Below are 21,336 nucleotides of genomic sequence, written 5' to 3' on the forward strand. Positions count from 1 at the left end.
CCAATGCCTGTTCTTTTGGTGTCAACTAGTAAATTTAATCCCCCAACCAACTACTATTTCATCTACATGGCTTCTTTCTTATTGTTTCTCTAATTGCTATCCTAAGTGAGAGAATCACCTTGAATCTAAGAAAACTAGAGTTTGTCTTGTAAACCGTAAAGAGCTTGCATGTTTTGGCACATAAAGTCAACCAGAGAGTTTCTTTACCCCTTCATTATAAACTGGAGCTGCTGGTAACAGGTCTGGTTCTGTATTTTTCATGTGTTTCATTTTCAGAGTATATCATTAATTATTTTACTAAATTCAGGACATCTTGAATTTAATATCATTAGGACAAAAATTTCCTTAACTATTGATCACTATGAAGTATTCCATTTACTTCAAAATTTTTTATATGGTCTCAAATTCAAATGATTTTAATTCAGCTTGTTTTTTGTATGCATATGGCAGTTTGGGATAGATATGAAAGAAATTAAACAATATGCATTATACCTTTAATACATTAGAAATTTTACCGTTCTAGATGAATATTGGGCCAAAATAACAAATTACCTTCAAGGGAAAAAACAAAACAAAAAAGAACTCAACTTGTATTTTTCACATTTATAATTCCCACATAAGACATAAGCAATTGGACGAAACAAACTAGCCAACATTGATTCGATCTTTTGTGTTATCTGAGAATAGATGACCCCTGATATTGGGTGGGAAGCACTTATCCTTAGGGCTCATCTGCTTCTGGCAGCATGTTTGTAAGCTTTACTCTGAAGCGCTACTTAACTCTATAGGCCTTGAACAGTTTGATGTCTTTGATGAAGTTAATGGGACCCAAACATGTCAGTTCTGTGAGGGTGAAGATGATGACCACACTGAGAACTGGCCTTCGATTCAAGGATGATTTTCCTGAATTGTGTTGCAGGTAAATGACTGCCTGAGTTAATTATTATTATTATTATTTTGCATTTTCCAGTAGCACTAACTTGGATTCTTATCTCTGAAGGAAATTGGGTTCAAGTAATAAATAATGAAGGGAGAAAGACAATTTGTATTGAAAACAGAACGTATTTACTTCTTTTAAAACATTTTACCATGAAAGTCTTTTAACATACTGGGAAATAGAAGAGTTATCAATGAACCTCCATACCTATTTCCCAACCTTGGCAGTTATCAACATTGCTAGTTTTTTCTAATCCACTTCTACCTTTTTGATTGTTAGTTGGGGTATATTACAGAAGATCCCAGAATCATATCATTGTACCTTGTAAGTACTTTAGATGTATCTAATGGATGAGGGCATCTAAAAAATAACCTTCATGAATTATTATACTTAGCAGGATTAATAGAAATATCTAATCTAAAACTCAGTCCTTATTCACATTTCCTCCAGTTGTCTCAAAGGTATTTTTCCCAAAGATATTGTATATATTGTATATATATCATGTTGTAGATGCCATTTCCCAGAGATGTTTGTATGTATCATTGTTTCTTGAGTTAGATATAAATGAAGTTTACATACATGTATTTGGTTGCCTGGCTCCTTAAGTGCCTCTTGTAAACAACCTCATCCCTTAAATTCCCTACCCACACATTTTACTTATTTTAGGCTCTTGAGATTTTAGGATGTGGGATTTGGCAAATAGCTAATTTAACTTTTCCCTCTATCTTTTCTTTCATCCCTGTTTTTTCTATAAATGGGTACCTAGATATAGATGCTGGATTAGATTTAGGTTCAATTTATTATCATAACATGCCTCATAGGTGAGGCTTTGTGCTTCTCTTGTGGCACAATGAGCCACATAATAATATCTAGTTGTCCACTTTTAGTAATGGTAAGACTAGACAGTAGGTTTTATCAACCTGAATCCCTTTATTATAAAATTCCTCATTAATCTTTCATCTGATGATTTTAGCATTAATTAATGATCATTGCCTAAGTCCATTATTTCATTACAGTTGATAAAATAGTGATTTTTAAATTTCATTATTCCTTCTGTATTTACTAGGTGGGATTATTCTTAAAATTCCTCATAAAATTTGACTAGCTGGGCATGATTGTACATATCTGTAGTCCCAGCTGCTTAGGAAGGTGAGGCAGAAGGATCACTTGAGTTTGAGTGATGAACTATGAACAAAACAACCATAGTTCATGTAGGAAAAGCAGTTCATAATTACTTGAATATTTCTTTTTAGTTAATCAATTTAGGAATATAGGTTTGTGCTGTAGCAACCTCCAGTGAAGTTTTTCTTCTTTTATAATATCATTTTGATTACATAGATTTTTATAAGTTTGATTAATTTTATCCATTAAAATCACTAGCCTTTTTTATTGCTGAAATTGTCCCATCTTAAGCAAGTAGAAGTCCTTTCAAGTTGGCGTCTATGAGTTTTGATATGACCTCCATTAATCTCTTACAGATTTTCTGCTTTCAGGCATGACAAGATGACCCGGGCTCATCTTGAACATTTCCTGCCCCTGACTCAAAATTAACGATTTCTTCAAGGAACCCTGGCTCTGGTTCCTTTGAGCCCAGATTAATTCCCAGTGTAGGCACTCATTGGGCCTACTGTCATTGCTTCTAAGTCTTAAGTGAATATAGCTACTAGAAAATTTTTATAAAGAGAAAAAGATTTTGAGTTTATATATATATATATATGTATATTTCCAATACAATAAAGATCACATAGTTTTGACTTAACTCTTTGGTTTTACATTATATTTCTTTCCAGTTATTCTGTCTTTGTTCCTAATGACTTATATTATACATTTACGTAATTTTTCTTTCTGTATACATATATATGTCTTTAAAGTGACAATTTCAATATTACTACCAACAGTAAGACTGCTGAGTGCAGTTTAAGCTTCTTGGAGGCTCTTTTTGTCAATAAAATATATCCTGTTAGAGATGTATAGTCAGAATATGTTTTAAAATCATGTGAAGTAATTATTTTCTGTGTGCATGTGCTACCAACTTAATATTTAGTTAGGTTCACTGGTTTCAGTTTGTTTAAAATTTTTAAGGGTTGCTTTTCCCCTCTATTTTGTTTAATTTAAAAAGTATGTAAAACATTTGCATAGTCCCAAATTCAAATCTGTGTAACAAATTATAGTCAGAAATCTAGATTCCAGTTTTGACCTCTACAGATACCTATTTTTATTAATTTTTGTGTATCCACTCTTTGTAAAAGAATAAGCAAATGCACACACACACTTTTTTTTTGTATTAATTCTGCCCCAAACACTGTTTTTCCCCTTGCTTTTTTGACTTCATATAATTTGGACGTCACTTTATTTGAATATATAGCACTGATCTTTGCTTTAAAGCTGCCTTTTAATCTATTGTTTGTATATATCATGTGTCTTCAACTAATAACTAATTGATAGAGCTTTACAAATAATAAAACTAATTGGACTTCATTTCTATTTGTTTTTTCACATAGAGCTTGGGACTGCTTTGTTCGTTGCCTGGATCATGCTTGTCTGGGCTCCCTTCTCAGTCATGTAATAGTAGCTTTGTTACCTCTTATACACATCCAGCCTAAAGAAACTGCAGCTATCTTTCACTACCTCATAATTGAAAACAGGTATTGTAACTGAAATTAAAGTAAAATAATAACTTTTTAAAATGTATTTTTATGTCTCAAGGTATTAAAATTACCGATGGTAATGTGGAACTGTCACTTTTTTGAATTTCAGGATTCATCAGTAACAAAAGTAATGGCGTGTAATTACATATTGACATGATGCTATTTCAGTTGTGGCATTGCTTCTATTATAATTATTTCTAAAACTCACTAATAGGTCAGCAGTTAAAAATAATTTTTCATTAATTCTGTATATGTGAAACCTAATTTACCTTTGTTTTCACAGTCAAAAGGCGGACAGTTGAATAGCATGAGAATGGATAGGAGAAATACCTACTTTGTGCAGCTTACCTTAGTTGAAACCTTTATTACTTCATTGCATTAAGCTTTGAACTAGCCTCTCTTCCTTTAAGCTTTTATCACTTTTCTTGATATTGTTACTAGAACTGTGTTTTAAAAATATCTCTTTATTGGTGTCATTCCAGCATACAAAGGCATTCTGAGATTCTCCATTTCCTAATTCACAAATTCCAAATTGCTTAGCCTGATGTTGAAGGCTTTCTAAAAATCTGGCCACAGACTATTTCTTACCATCTTCCCCCATAATTTTTCAAAACAGGCATTAGGCTATAGCCAATGTGGACTACTATTGACAGAACATACATCATTCTTTCCCATTTGTATTTTTGATTCAGGCTGCTTTTTAGACTGGGATGTCTTTCTATATATTTAATTTTTTTTTCTGTGATTTTACTTAACGTTGTATATAATCATTCCTTTGCTTGTGAAAAGTTGGGGTTGAAGTACTCCTTATTTACCTACTCACCCATAGGCTATTGCTGGTCCCTTTAGTCAGTTGCAGTAACTATCTAATTAGGGAGATGTCATAGAAGAAGGAAAAGTTAATGTGTTTTTATTTAATTAAAATACTTTTGTTTTTGATATTTTGTGCATGATAAAACAACAAAGTCACTAATTTAGATTTTGGGACTACTTTTCAAGTACCTTTAAAATTTGTTTTGTACATAGTCATATCTTTGCTGTTTATTACAGAAGTATCATTTCTCTACCTTTTTCATAATCATAAGAAAAATCCCGACCAGGCATGGTGGCTCATGCCAACAATACCAACACTTTGGGAGGACAAGGCAGGAGGATTGCTTGAGGCCAGGAGCCTGGGCAACATAGTGAGAACCCCACGTCTACAAAAAATACAGAAACATTAAAAAAAAAAAAAAAAATGACCCTTTGGGAGGCTGAGGCAGGCGGATCACGAGGTCAGGGGATCGAGACCATCCTGGCTAACATGGTGAAACCCTGTCTCTACTAAAAATACAAGAAATTAGCCGCGTGTGGTGGGCGGCGCCTGTAGTCCCAGCTACTTTGGAGGCTGAGGTAGGAGAATGGTGTGAATCTGGGAGGCAGAGCTTGCAGTGACCGAGATCGCACTACTGCACTCCAGCCTGGGTGAGAAAAAAAAAAAAAAAGCGTGTAATCCTAGCTACTGCAGGCTGAGGTAGGAAGATTTCTTGAGCCCAGAAGTTTGAGGCTGCAATGAGTTATGATCATGACACTGCAAGATAGAAGACCTTAAGCTTGCTGAATGAAGGCACTACTTTGGCTTTGTTTATTGTTCCATCCCCAGTGCCTACCAGAGTGCTTAGCATATAATAGCACATAGTAGTTATTTAATATATATTTATTGCATGAGTTAATGAAGACTAGAATTTAGAAACACTTATATTTGGACCCAGAAAGATTAGAGCATTTATTATATTAGAAGGAAATTAAAAATTATAGCCCTGATAAGGTTTACTTATATGTATATTTTTATAATTCTTCATGATAATTTGTGTATTGGGGTAGTCTTTGGCTGTCTATTGCTACATTCCAAATCACCCCAAACCTAGTATCTTAAGACAATGAGCATTTTTATATGCTCATAATTTTGCAATCTGTGCTAAGCTGGTCAGTTCTACTGGTCTTACAACTGGTCCCTAGTGTGGCCACATTCAGCTGGCAGGTGGACTGGGCTGGGCCTCTCTCTCATTCTGTGTAGTCTCAGAGTCTCTCTCTCTGTACCGTGGTCTGTCCATGTTGGTGGCCACACTTCTTACATAGTGACTCAGGGCTCTCCAGAACACACAAATGGAAACTTGCAGGCATTTTTTTTTTATATACTTTAAGTTCTAGGGTACAAGTGCACAACATGCAGGTTTGTTACATATGTATACATGTGCCATGTTGGTGTGCTGCACCCATTAACTCGTCATTTACATTAGGTATATCTCCTAATGCTATCCCTCCCCCCACCCCCCCACCCCACAACAGGCCCCGGTGTATGATGTTCCTCACCCTGTGTCCAAGTGTTCTCATTGTTCAATTCCCACCTATGAGTGAGAACACCTGTGCGGTGTTTGGTTTTCTGTCCTTGCGATAGTTTGCTCAGGAAGATGGTTTCCAGCTTCATCCATGTCCCTACAAAGGACATGAACTCATCCTTTTTTATGGTGAAACTTGCAGGCATTTTTAATACCTAGGTCCCAAACTGGCACAGCATATCTTCTGCCACCGTCTATTTGCTAAAGCAGGTCGCACACTCAGCCCAGCTTGAAGAGGAAGGGACTGTATATATGGATTTGTATGCTGAGAAGCATGGTTGATTTTAGCACTATTATAGAGTGATTTTCATAGTTTTGGTCATTTTCCACTAATAATTTAGCTAAGCATCTTAGACATAGTTAGAAAATACTTTGCAGCTCAGTAATCAACTAGCACTTTTAATTATGAATTAAATTGGCCTTAGTTTCAACTTTTGCTTTACATTTTTTTAGTATTCATATTCTTGGCAAATAATTCTTTTTATTCCGACTATTAGGGATGCTGTGCAAGATTTTCTTCATGAAATATATTTTTTACCTGATCATCCAGAATTAAAAAAGATAAAAGCCATTCTCCAGGAATACAGAAAGGTATTTAATTTTTAATTTGTGGTTTAGGAGATCATTAATACAGAATTGTTCCCAAATTCCAATACATTGAATAAAGATCCTTTAGGATCATATCTAGGGATAATATAGTCCTATTCTAATGGCTAATTCCTGGTAAGTAGATAATGCTACCATGAATCCATGACTTTTGGAAGGAAGTTTTAGCATTTAGATTAAAGATGTAACAGCATTAGATAGAACAGAGAGCAAAAAATACAGTTCTTATGCTTTTACTACCCAGACCACAGTGTCCTTATTGTCCCAAAAAGAAGAGCTACCACAGCGGCATGCCCTAAGAGAAGAAAGGAAAGCTGTGGGACGATTCTAGTTTTGTTGTGCTACAAACCATGACATAGAAATGTCAGATGTGAATGATTCCTGAGATTTAGAAGGGGAATAATGTATAATTCCAGCATCTTAAATCTTAGTGAGCTCTCTAAAATTATGAAGATGTTAGTGGTGATTTCATAGCACTTCTGGGTAGAAAGTGGAATATCTGACCTTGGGTGTCACCTTGGGTAGTGAAAGGAAGTGAATTACTTATATAATCCGTAGACCTGGTTCAGAGCTATTATGTAACCCTCTGTAAGTTAAGAGAAACTTATACTTCCTGTCAAGAAGTACTTATTTTAGGTAAGTAAATTCTTACTTAGTTGGGATAAAATTTTCCTCCACGTCTAAAAATTTTACAATGAAATCCCTTTCCCTTAGAATTACTAAAAATGACTTATGCTATACAAAGGAAGGAATGGAAATTTTATTACTTTAAAAAATCGGTTTGGTGTAGTTTAATGGTAACTATATAGGGAATTCAGGCCTTTGGAAATGGTTGTTAAAATAGTCGATTAATAAGGTCTGTCTCTCTGTGCTTTGTATATAGGAGACCTCTGAGAGCACAGATCTTCAAACAACTCTTCAGCTCTCTATGAAGGCCATTCAGCATGAAAATGTCGATGTTCGTATTCATGCTCTTACAAGCTTGAAGGAAACCTTGTATAAAAATCAGGTATGCTAAGATGATATAATTAAAAATGTATAACAAAGAAAGATTGGAGGCTTAAAGAAAAGATGACAGAATGACATTTTTGTTTGTGATTTAGTGAAAGAAGACATTTTTATTTTACCTGAATTATCAGATCTGACTGAGAATTAGGAATCCATGAGATGCCCTTTGAGCTTGAATCCCAGGGTTTTGCAGTTTTTTGTTTTTGAAGGATCATGATTTGATGGTTATATTTTAGGTTACTGCATCTTCCTAAGTAAAGGTGTGTGTAATTATATAATACAGCAGCAGTTTATGTAAGTCTTCTCACATATTTCCTATGGATATATGTCATATGAAATGTCAGCAGTTTTACTATTGTACATTTTGACTGAATTAATGTTAGTTTTAATGAAGCTAAATCTTTAAGTTTACTTTTTCAAGGGGCGAGTAAGCTTTATTCTTTTCTTTGGCAACATAATGTAGATTATCCCTAAATTTGATGATAGTGAGAACTGGTATTTAAAATACCAGATCACTGTATATGAATAAATTGGAAAAAATTTAACTGAATTACTCATTTATGCATATCTAGAACCCATATGGTAAGATGTGAGAACCTAAGACCCTCATGAATTTTGGGATTACCATTCTATAATGGAAGGGTTATATTTCCTTCCATTAATAGAAGTAAACACTTACTTAGGACAGAAGATATACGTGATGGTAATGAGCTTATGTTTCTGGGGCAGTGAGTTTGTATAACCAGTGTGGGTAGCAGCCAGTGTGGAGACGATCCCAACAGAGGGGAGGAGCCTTGAATCTCCTCTAGGTTAAGTATTATGCCTTCCTGACTATAGATGTTCATTATCAATGTTACAGCCTCTATTCCTGCTCTAAACTACAATGAAACTACTCTTTGCTTGCCCCTAGCCCCATACCTTTACCTGGTTTTCAGGTAACTCAAAGGATGTTTAGTCTTTTAATTTAACACAGAGATTTATGAATCACAAAGTTTTTCTCCTCTTTGCATAGAGGTTTTCTAGTTTAGGTTATTTCCAAGCAGATGGCACAGTCATGGTCTAATGTAAGGAAACTTCACCTCGATCATCACTTCCTAGATATAAATAACTAAATCTGAGAATTCAAGGAGATTTCTTACAGTCTTAAGGAAAGCTGCAGCTGCCCCACTTCGCCTCGTGGATCACAAAAAATAAATCATATCTGGCAACTCCCTTACAGGATTCCTTCAATGTAAAGCCTGGATGCTAATAGATTACCTAGACAGAATAAGAAGAGAAGTGTACTTGCAGAAGTCTTGAGTAGTCTGATTAAGATATAATAGCCATATATTATTATGGGATTTTTTAAAAGTCAGGATTTAATGTAGTTTAGCATCTATACCTGGATAAATTTATGGCAGGCTGGTAAGAAAAAACTAAAGGCAAGGAAGATTGGAGGATCCATGGGGAGGTAAAAAAAGAATAAAGATCCAGAAGCACAAGTCTTCTAACCATATTCCAGTGATACTGGCCCAAAACACCTGGGAATAAAGAGAGAAGGAAATGGGTTCTTTCCCAACAGTGGCAAAAAGATAACATTAAAGTTGAAGACAATTGAATTAAGATTTCGAATACTACTGTCCAAACGACCTTTCTGTGAGGATGAAAATATTCTATATCTGTACTCTTTAGCAGTAGCCACTAGCCACATACGGCTCTCTCGAGCACTTGAAATATATGCTCAAACATTATGTTCTGAGGAACAGAATTTTTAATTCTATTTAATTTTGCTAATTTAAATTTATTTATTTATATTTAGAGGCAGGGTCTCTCTAGTACAGGGGTGTGATGATAGCTCCCTGCAGCCTCAAACTCCTGGGCTCAAGCAATTCTTCCACTTCAGCCTCCTGAGTAGCTAAGATTACAGGTGTGTGCCACCATGCTCACCTAATTCTTTTTTTAAGAGATGGGGTCTTGCTATGTTGCCCAGGCTGGTCTTGAACTCCTGGCCTCCCACAATCTTCTTGCCTAGGCCTCCCAAAGTACTGGTATTACAGGTGTGAGCCACTCTACCTGGCCTAATCTAAATTTAAATAGCCACATGTGAATAGTAGCTATTGTATTGGACAGTGCAACTCTACAAGTTGGTTGAACCTACAGGAATACCACCAGAGCATGAAACTGGCATAAGATAAGAGGATTAGAGGCCAGAGTCTTTGTAGTCAGTACTCTTAGAGTCCATGAAACAACAGATGCAAAAGATCCTGTTTTAGAATTTAAAATTGTAGCCACAGGGAGAGGAAAAGATACTTTAAGAGTGGATTGAAAGGAGGTTTTTATTTAAAAATACACTTAAAGTTGTGGTAGGAGTGGCTAAACAAATGATTGGGTATAATGTAGCCACGAAGCAAACTCCGAGAGGTGGTGGTGTGAAAGTTAGTAAAATGATGGCTGATGTAGCATTAGATACTTAACTATTTTTATGGAATGACCCTTCAAAAGCCCTGTACTGATGGGTAGTCCCAGAGTCATTGACATTGAAGAGATGAAACTTTCTACTTATTTTTAAGGAGGAATATATATTTTTGAAGGAATAGAAGATTTCTAAGCTCGGCGGATGGCAGAAAATGATTTCTATATAGAAAAGTCAGGCTAGAGATTAAATTAAGAAACCATTTAATTCATTTCTGAAGACTTATACTAGTCAGGTTTAAGGAATCCGTCTGATAAAATCCCAAAAAGATGACTTTGTAAGAAGCTAAAATAAACTTATGGCAATGCAGAATTCTAATAGAATGACATTTACTAACGATTACACATAAGAGAGGAGCCTATTGAAAATAAAGTTGCTAGAGACTTTCAGGTTGTCTAGGATAATGGTGGATGCCTAAATCTGAATTTCTGTGTAGCCCCTGAAACATCATAAAGAGTGTCAAGGAGAGCAATTGAAACCTGGAGGAAGCATGGAGGAAAATTGAACACATAATTTACAAGAGAACTATGAGACAGAATATTATGAATTATGAGACAGAATATTATGAACTTCAAATTACTTGTAACTAGCAGAGATATCTGTGGAGCTCATATCTTAACCTTGTATGAGAGCAGGTACATTCTGATAAGACTGTATAAAAGAAGACGAAAATGAAGAATAGGAACTAAGAACTGATGGAGCAAAGAGAAAATCACCAACAGAAAGAGACAGTCATACTCTTAAGTGCAACATTACTGAAAATAAGTCCAGGATGTGGTATATCAGACTACTGGCTACAGGGAAGATACTTGAAAGTATGCCCAAGGTTTGTAGTCTCTGAAAATTAATTTCTGGGGAGTAGTAAAAGAAGAGGAGGGTAAAGGCACTGTTCAGAGACTTAGTCATAAACAGAAAGAAGAAAGTAAGAGGGAGAATTTTAAGGGTCCTGCAGTAGTAAAAGAAATGTACAAAATCAGAGATGAACCAAATCCTCCCCCTGCTACCAGAAAAAGAAGAAAAAAAAAAGCTATTCATGAAGAAAACTGCACTTCACTATGCTGACATGGATATTTATGAAAGAGAAATCCTGAAGCCACTGCAGAATGTTTACTGTTACTGCATATAGCTGTTATGAAGGGTTTTCCAGTTTAGAAATTGCACAATATGTGTAGAAAAAAAATGTATGTATGCAAGGTTCCTGTAAGACAAAAATAGAAAATGAAAATAAAGTCTGTGAGTTGATGACAGTTCCTCCTCAAAACCAATCACAACATGGAGGAAAATTGAACTTAGCACTATAATTTGAATTGAATATTTTAAGCAATCATTTTCAGATATAAAAAAAGTTGAATGAAAAAATTAAAAAACAAGAGAAATAAACAAAAGCCAAGATGCAACAAGGGTGATTGAACTTAGGAAAGAAATTGAAATGAAGATTAAATTATAAGAACTACAGGGTAGAATGTATTTGACTAAACATTTAGCAAGGGGCATTGAATAAAGGTATAAACAACAACAAAAATTAGAAAAAGGTTTAAAAAGGAGTAAAAAAGATAAAGGAGTAAAAAGAAAAAGTAGTTGAAATGGAAGATTGGCAAAGATTTCACATGCAAATAATTAGTGTCTCTGAAGAATAAAACCAAAACAAGAGAATAGAATTAATATTTAAAATTATAATCCAAGAAAGCTTTCTGGAAAAAAAGACCTTATCTATATATTGAAAAGACTTGTATCCTGGAGAAAATTGACCTAGGATAATTAACTCTGAGATGTATCCTAGACTTTAATAATAAAAAATCTTCAAAGCTTCCTGGCAAAAGAAATTTTTTCAAAAAATTACTTGCAAGGACAAAAAAAGTAGGTTGGTATCAGAATTCTCTGTAGGAATGTACAGAGTGGGCCTAGAAAATAGCAACATTTTTAAAAAATGTCAAAAAATGTCATAAAGTATGAGTCAAGAAAAAGTCAAGCTGTCCTTAGAGTATCATGGATAAGAACATGGTTTTAAACCTACAAGAATTGAAGTAACATGGTTTTCACAAGTGATCCCGTCCTAAGAGATGTATTAGAGGATGAGCTTCATTAAGTCAAGAGAGAACTGGGGAGACTTTGGCAAAAAGTCTGATGGTTACTGTTTATGTATTTAACAAAATATATTAAGTCTAAAACAACAATGGGGCAAGGGTGGGATAATTATGTGTAAATGTTATATTCTAGTAAAGTAGAAATAATGAAATTTTTTTAAATGAGAGAAGGGGGAGAGTAAGGAGTAAGTAAGATAAACTCAGTAATTGTTGCATAAGCAATAACTGGGAGTCAAAATATACCATTCTATACTGGCAGACTGGTTACAGAAAGTCAAATAAGGAAAAAAGGGACTGTAGACATAATAAAAGGTATTGATATATTGGATAGGCTGGGAGCGGTAGCACTGGTAATCCCAGACGTAGGGAGGCCGAGGCAGGCAGATCACGAGGTCAGGAGTTCGAGATCAGCCTGACCAACATGGTGAAACCCTGTCTCTACTAAAAATACAAAAATTAGCCAGGCATGGTGGCACACCTGTAATCCCAGCTGCTCAGGAGGCTGAGGCAGGAGAATCACTTGAACCCGGGAGGCAGAGGTTGCAGTGATCCAAGATTGCACCACTGCACTCCAGCCTGGGTGACAGAGCGAGACTCTTTCAAAAAAAAAAAAAAAAAAATATATATATATATATATATATATATATATATATGTGTGTGTGTGATAATTCCAGAACAAAAATATAAACTTTCCTCCTTACCCAAATAAATGAAATATATGATTTTTTTTTTTTTTTTTTTTTTTTTTTTGAGACAGAGTCTCTCTCCGTCGCCCAGGCTAGAGTGCAGTGGCACAATCTCGGCTCACTGCAAGCTCCGCCTCCTGGGTTCACGCCATTCTCCTGCCTCAGCTTCCCAAGTAGCTGGGACTACAGGTGCCCACCACCACGCCTGGCTAATTTTTTTAAAATGTTTTTTAGTAGAGAATGGAGTTTCACCATGTTAGCCAGGATGATCTCAAGCTCCTGACCTTGTGATCCACCCGCCTTGGCCGCCCAAAGTGCTGGGATTACAGGCATGAGCCACCGCGCCTGGCCCCAAATAAATGATTTCTTAAACACAAAACAGAATAGAGGGAAGAAAGCACTAATATTAGTATACTATATTATAATTAAATTCACTGTATTATAATAAAAAATCTGACAGAATTGTGGCCAAGCATCTCAGTCGCATTAGTGAGTGTGAACAACCTTAAAAGAAAAAAATTTACAAATTGGCTTACAAAGCAAGAAACAACTCTCTGCCACATGTAGGATACATACCTAAAATAAAGTGATTCAGAAAGGCCAAAAATAAAGGGGTAAGCAAAATTATCCAGCTAAGTGGAAAGTATAAATGAAAGCAGGAATTCCAAACAAAATAGAACTGAAGCTGAAAAGCATTAAATATGACCAAAATGGATACTTTTTAATGCATAAAGCCATAATTCATAAGGAAGATTTACTAGTTATTAATATGCTCCTAATAATGCACCAGCCACCTTGATAAAGCCAAAATAAGAAGCTTAAGAAGATATATATAGAAACTCAATAAGAGGAGACTACCATGCTATTCTCAGTATAAAATAAGTTATAAATACATGGAAGATCTAAATAACATAATCAGTAAAGTAGCTATTGTGAATATATGTCAGACATTACACCTTGATAATAGAAGCATACTTTATTCTAAAGAGCAGATAGAACATTCATATTCAAATTGATTATTGTATTAGTTGGCTCTTTGTGTTAGTTTACTAGGGCTGCTATAACAAAGTACTACAAACTGAATGACTTTAAACAACATAAACAAGTTTATTGTCTCACAGTTCCCATGGGCTAGAAGTTTGAGATGAAGGTGTTGGCAGGGTTGGTTCCTTTTGAGAGCTTCTGGTGGTTTGCTGGCAATCTTTGGTATTCCTGAATAAACAAATCCATAGAGATAGAAAGTAGATTACTGGTTGCCTAGGGTTAGGAGGTTTGGGGGAAATGGGGAGTGATTGCTGATGGGTATAGATTCTTTTTGAGATGGTAAAAATGTTCTGAAATTAAACAGAAGTGATGATTGCACTTGTGATATACTTCAATATACTAAAACTTGCGAATATGCTAAAGATCATTCATTTGTATACCTTAAAAGAGTGAATTTTATAGTACGTGAAACAAATACTTCATTAAAACTATTTAAGAAAAGATAGTACAGGAAGAAAATAATAAAAATAAAAGAAATGTAGAGAACAGAAAGCAGTAAAATTAATTAATGAGTAAAAATTCTAGGTCTTTGAAAGAACTAGCAAAACTAGTAAATGTCAAATATGTAAATAATAAACTGTTGAAACATAGAAGATATTTAAAAATCACAAGAGACTACTTTGTACCCTTTTACACAAATAAATTTGTAAACATGTATACTTTTCCTGGAATATATAGTGTATCAAAATGGACTCTAGCTGAAACAGAAAGCTTAAAAGATTAGTTTCTGTAGGAGAAATAGAGAATATTATAAAAGAACTCCATCCATAGGAAAGCACCAGGCCCAGATGAGGGGATTTTTTATCAAATTTTCACAAACTAAATAGTCTCAGTGGTGTTTAAATTGTCCTGGAGTATAGGAGATGAAAGAAAACTTCCACTTTTAAAAAAGCAGCAATATATAACAGTGTTCAGTAGACCAAAAAAAGATAGCATGAGACAAAAAATTAAAGATTATCATATTAATATCAGTGCAAAAAATTATAAATGAAATATTATCAAACAAATCAATTTCACATTAAGAAAATACCCCATGCTGGGTGTAGTGGCTCATGCTTGTAATCCCAACACTTTGGGAGGCCAAGGCACATGGATTGCTTGAGCCCAAGGGTTCGAGACCAGCCTGAGCAATATAGCAAGACCCCATCTCTACAAAAAATACAAAAATTAGCCAGGCCTGGTGGCACATGCCTAACGTCCAACCTACTTGGTGGTTGAGGTGGGAGGATCACCTTGGCCTGGGGAGTTTGAGGCTGCAGTGAGCCAAGATCATGCCACTACATTCCAACCAGGGCAACAGAGCGAGACCCTGACTCAGAAAAAACAAAAAAAAAAAAACCCACAATACCCCATGACCAGTTGCATTTTATTCCAGTATTGCAAAGATAGTTAATACTTAGCAATCCATGAATATAATTCACTATATTAATAGATCTAAAGAGAAAATCATGCTGTTATTTCCATAGATGCTGAATAGACTTTGACATATTTCATCACCTACTTCAAATGAAAACACTAAAGAAAACAGAAATTGATGAATATTATCTTAATTTATAATATATGTGTATGTATATGTATGCATGTTTATATATGTACATATGGGTACGTACCCTACACGTACGTACATATACACACATACATAATGGGAAACAAGAAACATTCCCACTGAAAGCAAGGTTTCCTATTACCTGCACTATTTAACATTCACTTGGAGGTATTGGCTAAGGAATTTAGGGAAAAAAAGCAATCAGAGAGATAAGAGTTGGAAAAGATGTAAAACTATATTTACAGATGATATGCTTATCAGAGACATAAGAATTGGAAAAGATGTAAAACTGTCTCCATTTCTTATGCTAATATATTTCGGAAATTATAGAGAATTACTGATAAAACAAACTCGACCACAGATGAATTCAGTGAAGTAGGGGATATAAAATTAACATAAAAATTAATAATTTTCATGTGACAAGCAGTAACCAGGTAGAAAATTTTCTGGAATACCCCATTTACAATAGCAACAGGAAAACAATATAGTTGAGAATAAACTTAACGAGAAATGCATAAACCAACAAGAGGAAAATTTTTAAATGCTTCTGAAAGACACAAAAGGGTAATAGATTTGACTAAATGGAAACCATCACTGTTTTAGTCTGTTTGCTTTACTATAAAGAAATTATAGTAAATTACCCTGAGGCTGGGTAATTTATTAAAAAGAAGAGGTTTATTTGGCTTATGGTTCTGCAGCCTTTACAAGAAGCATGGTGCCAGCATCTGCTTCTGATGATAGTTTCAGCAAGCCTGAGCCTTTACTCATAGCAAAAGGGGAAGGGGAGTTGGCATATCACATGGTGAGAGAGGGAGCAAGAGAGCAATGGGAAGAGTGCCATGCTCTCAAATAACCAGTTCTCACTTGAACTAATGGAGTCCAGCTCACACCTGAACTAATAGAGAAAGAACTCACTTATTACCACAGGGATGGCACCAAGCCGTTCATGAGGGATCCACCCTTGTGACCCAAACACCTGCCACCAGGTCTTACCTGCCACACTGGGGATCACATTTCAATATGAGATTTGGAGGGGACAGATATCTAAACTATATCAATCCCTTATTGGATAGGTTGACATTATAACGATTTCAGTTCTCCTTAGGTTAATTAATATAATGCAACCCCAATGAAAATGTTGCCAAAGTTGTTGTTTTTTTTTTTAACTGTAGGAGGTTTATAATAATGTTCATATGGAAAAATAAAACATGTAAAAATAGCTAGTAAACTCATCCTGTAAAAAAAAAGGTTATGAGAATGTAGTAGCCCAACCAAACATTAATATACTTTGTAGCCACTACAATTATAACAAAGAGGTAACTAGTATATGAATAACCAGACCAGTGGGAAAGAATAGGAGGTCTAGAAATAGACCCAAGTACATATGGACATTTAGCGTGTGATAAAAAGTGACACTTCTTATCTGAGTTTTACTTTTAACTGATTACCAGGGTGTGTGTGTGTGGCGGGTGTGGGGGTGGGGGATGGTCTTTACAGCTGAATTAATCTGTAATATTATTTAAGAAATCATCTATTGAAGATTCTAGATGAGATTAAATGTCTTTTTGTTTTTCTTTTGAAACGTATTACTCTAATTTGTATTACTCACTACAGTTCTAACATGGAGTTTGAGATGCTCCTATGCACTTTACTTTTGCTAGAAAGAATATAATATAAATGAAGTAATTTTAAAGTGATCACACAAGTACAATATCTAAATCTTCACTGTCTTGAGAATAGTTTCTTCTTACTTAACATTTTATTCATTACAGCATCCTGAAGAGATAGCTGAAAAAAGACTATTTGAATTAACATATTTATCATTAGGCTACCTCTTTCTTCCTACCTCTTTTTTTCCATCCTCACAGACCCTTTTTTATATCTTTTTTCCTTCTTTACTAGTTTTTATACACTTTTCAAACTTCTTGTTTTAACTAATAGTTGTTCCTCCTTCACTTATCTACTGAAATATCTGTCCACTGCTTTTAAAAGTTACTGTTTTTTTCTTATTCATTGCTTATTTGCTGTATAAACATATTTGTTATTGTACATATCATATGATATTTTAGTTATTTGTCTGTTTTCCTTTTAGACTGTGAACTTGTTAAGACTTATTTTACTGATTTTTTTGTATACTGATACAATGCACAGTAACTGCTTGTGTAATGGATTGATGATTAAAGACTTTCAGACATTTAATGATTCTAATTGTACAGGACATATTGTGAGCTATATTATGCAAACGCATCAAAAACTAGCTGAAAAGATTGCAGATACAGAAATTTAATTTTGTCAATATTTATGTTAGATATTTCTTAATATTTTTAAGCTTCCTAGCTCAGGAAAACATACTAGTTTGTAGAAATTACATATAAATTTTCTTTCTACTTTTATTTTAGGAAAAACTGATAAAGTATGCAACAGACAGTGAAACAGTAGAACCTATTATCTCACAGTTGGTGACAGTGCTTTTGAAAGGTTGCCAAGATGCAAACCCTCAAGCTCGGTTGCTCTGTGGGGAATGTTTAGGGGAATTGGGGGCGATAGACCCAGGTCGATTAGATTTCTCAACAACTGAAACTCAAGGAAAAGATTTTACGTTTGTGGTAAGTAGTGGAAATTTGGAATGACAAAAGAGTTCTCTGTCCTATTGAGGTTTATATATTCCATTTACAAAGAACTATTCAGGTTATCCTTAATGATAGCTTCACCTAGAACCAGACAATTAGTTAACCTCTGAGTTTGTTTCTTAATACTGTTGCAGAAACCTTTAGCCAAAAGCAATAAAGTTTGAACCCCATCCAGGGTGTTATATTCTTGTAAATAAAGCTTCCAAATATAATAATGACAATACTTAAAAAGCCTAATCAATTATTTAAATATTACTTTTTAAACATTATTGCTAGTGTTTCCATGGAAAACTAGTTTCCAGGATATTATAATAAGAATGTTTTGTAGTCAAATGAGTTTGGGAAATCCATGTAGAACAAAATTAAATGTGACTTTTTTTTAAAAGTGACTTTTAATGTATCTGTGTGCATTGTGAATCTGTAAGAATATATCTCCAAGAGTTATAATATATGAGTATATTAAAATTATTTCTTAGTGTTTCTCAAATGACTCTTGGGCTCTACAGAATGCAATGTAGGAGATGCCATGTATACGTTTTGCCTTTTTTTTTTTTTTTTTTTTGAGACAGAGTCTCGCTCTATCAGCCAGGCTGGAGTGCAGTGGCACGATCTCGGCTTACTGCAAACTCCACGTCCTGGATTCAAGTGATTATCCTGCCTCAGCCTCCCGAGTAGCTGGGATTACAGGTGCGCACCACCACGCCTGGCTAATTTTTGTATTTTTAGTAGAGATGGGGTTTTACCATATTGGCCAGTCTGATCTTGAACTCCTGACCTCATGATCTGTCCTCCTTGGCCTCCCAAAGTGCTGGGATTACAGGTGTGAGCCACTGCGCCTGGCCTACATTTTGTTTTTTAAGGGTTAAAAAACCAACAATGCAAATTGTCAGAGATATGCAAAAGTTGAATAATTTTTTGTACACCTTAGAAATAGCCTAAAAAGCTTTACATTTTGGCTTTGTAGCTACAGATTATATTGTAGTCTTAATACCAAACTTAGTTTGAACCTCACTGTCTTTTCCTTTGTCTAAGTTAAATTCACTTAGGCAGTTAAGTTAAATTCACCATGGAAGAAGCAGTACACCTAAGAAAATTTATAGCAGTTATCCTGGAATTTTCTTTTTTTTTTTTTTTCCTAATTGAGACTGGAGTAGAAGATTCAAGCTTTGCCTATGGATTATTGATGGAGCTAACAAGAGCTTACCTTGCATATGCTGATAATAGCCGAGCTCAAGATTCAGCTGCCTATGCCATTCAGGTAAGAGTGGATATAGTCATTACTGGCTTTAAATTGTTTAATTCAAATACGTTGTAAATTCTATACTTGTGAAACTCCTATTTGTTTTAATTCTCACTTTTATCAAAGTTATACAAGTTCATGATAAACATTTTAGAGTACAGAAGCATACCTCTTAAGCAATTATTATAGGTATAGTTACTTTCAAAATGTTTGTATGTATACACAAATATATACTACTGCCTCAGCTTTGTGACCTAAGTGAGTTACTTAAATCATTCCAGGCATTGAAATAAATGTCCTAAGGACGTTCACAGCTCTAAAACTATAAAATTCTGTTTATTTTTCTATGTACAAGCATAACTCAGAGATAGTATGGGTTCAGTTCCAGACCACCACAATAAAGCAAGTATCTCTATAAAGTGAGTTACATGAATTCTTCGGTTTCCCAGTGCATATTAATGTTATGTTTACACTATACTATAGTCTATCAGGTGTGCAATAGCATCATGTCTAAAAACCAGTGTACATGGCTTTATTTAAAAAATACTTTGTTGCTTAAAAATGCTAATCATCATCTGAGCCTTCAGCAAGTCATAATGGTTTTGCTGGTGGAAGATTTTGCCTCAGTGTTGATGGTGCTGATTAATTACGGTGGTAGTTGCTGAAGGTTGGGATCGCTGTGGCAATTTCTTAAAAAAATCAGACAACGAAGTTTGCCACATCAATCGCCTTTCATGAAAGGTTTCTCCGTAGCCTGTGATGCTGTTTGATACCATTTTCCCCACAGTAGAACTTCTTTCAAAATTTGAATGAGTCCTCTCAAACCTTGCCACTGCTTAGTCAACTAAGTTTTTGTAATGTTCTAAATCCTTTGTTGTCACTTGAACAGTGTTCACAGCATTTTGGGTGGAACCACGATAGATTCCCTCTCCAGAAACCACTTTCTTTGCTTATAAAAAGCAACTCCTCATCCATTCAAATTTTATCATGAGAAGGCAGTAATTCAGTCCTATCTTCAGGCTCCACTTCTAACTCTAGTTTTCTCACTGTTTTTATCACTTCTATACTTACTTCCTCCAGTGAAGTTTTGAGCCTCTCAAAGTTATCCAGGAGGGGTTGGAATCAACTTCTTTCAAACTCCTGTTATTGTTGTTAGATATTTTGACTTCTCATGAATCATGAATGTTCTTAATGATATCTAGAATAGTGAATTCTTTCCAGAAGGTTTTCAATTTACTGTGCCCAGATCCATCAGAGGAATTACTGTGTGTGGCCTCTATAACCTTATAAAATATATTTCTTTAAGTAATAAAACTTGAAAGTCAAAATTACTCCTTGATCCATGGGCTGCAAAATAGATGTTGTGTTAGCAGGCACGAAAACAACATTAATATCCTTGCACAGCTCCATCAGAGCTCCCAGGTGACAGGTACATTGTCAATGAGCAGTAATTTGGAAAGGAATCTTTTATTATGACCAGTAGGTCTCAACAGTGAGCTTAAAATATTCAATAAACCATGCTATAAACAGATGTGTTGTCTTTTAGGCTTTGTCACTGCATTTATAGAGCACAGGCAAAGTAGATTTCACATAGTTTTTAATTTTTTAATTTTTTTTACTTTTATTGTTCTAATTTTCAATTTTTGGGTATATAGTAGATGCATATATTTAGATTTAGCCTCATTCCTAACAGCCCTAGGATGTATGGAATCGTCAATGAGCATTGACTTCAATTTAAAGTCACCAGTTGCATTAGCCCCTAACCAGAGGGTTATTAACTTGTCCTTTGAAGCTTTGAAACCAGGCATTGACTTCTCCTCTCTAGCTGTGAAAGTCCTGGATAGCATCTTCTTCCAACAGAATAGAATGATTTTAGCTAGATCTTCTGGATAACTTGCTGCAGCTTCTCTATCAATAGTTGCTTCTTCATCTTGTGTTTTTATGTTATAGAGACAGCTTCTTTTCCTTAAACCTCATGAACCAACCTCTGTTTGCCTCAAACTTTTTGTTTTTTTGTTTTTTAAGAAGTGCCCCTTGAGTCGTATCACTTCAAACTTTTTTTCTGTAGCTTATTCTC

At 34.8% G+C, this 21,336-nt stretch overlaps 1 protein-coding gene across 2 annotated transcripts in view; it reads left to right on the plus strand.

The window, feature by feature from the left end:
• ATR (ATR checkpoint kinase) overlaps window positions 1-21,336 on the plus strand; it is a 124,628-nt gene that overhangs the window by 37,952 nt on the left and 65,340 nt on the right. For both annotated transcript variants that reach the window (XM_008008852.3, XM_008008853.3), the window contains 6 exons: window positions 789-919; window positions 3,439-3,582; window positions 6,461-6,554; window positions 7,453-7,578; window positions 17,789-17,995; window positions 19,164-19,277. In XM_008008852.3, the coding sequence (XP_008007043.3) occupies window positions 789-919; window positions 3,439-3,582; window positions 6,461-6,554; window positions 7,453-7,578; window positions 17,789-17,995; window positions 19,164-19,277 (816 nt within the window). The remainder of the gene's footprint in view (window positions 1-788; window positions 920-3,438; window positions 3,583-6,460; window positions 6,555-7,452; window positions 7,579-17,788; window positions 17,996-19,163; window positions 19,278-21,336) is intronic.

This window comes from Chlorocebus sabaeus, chromosome 15, assembly GCF_047675955.1.
Source record: "Chlorocebus sabaeus isolate Y175 chromosome 15, mChlSab1.0.hap1, whole genome shotgun sequence".
Lineage (NCBI taxonomy): Eukaryota > Metazoa > Chordata > Mammalia > Primates > Cercopithecidae > Chlorocebus > Chlorocebus sabaeus.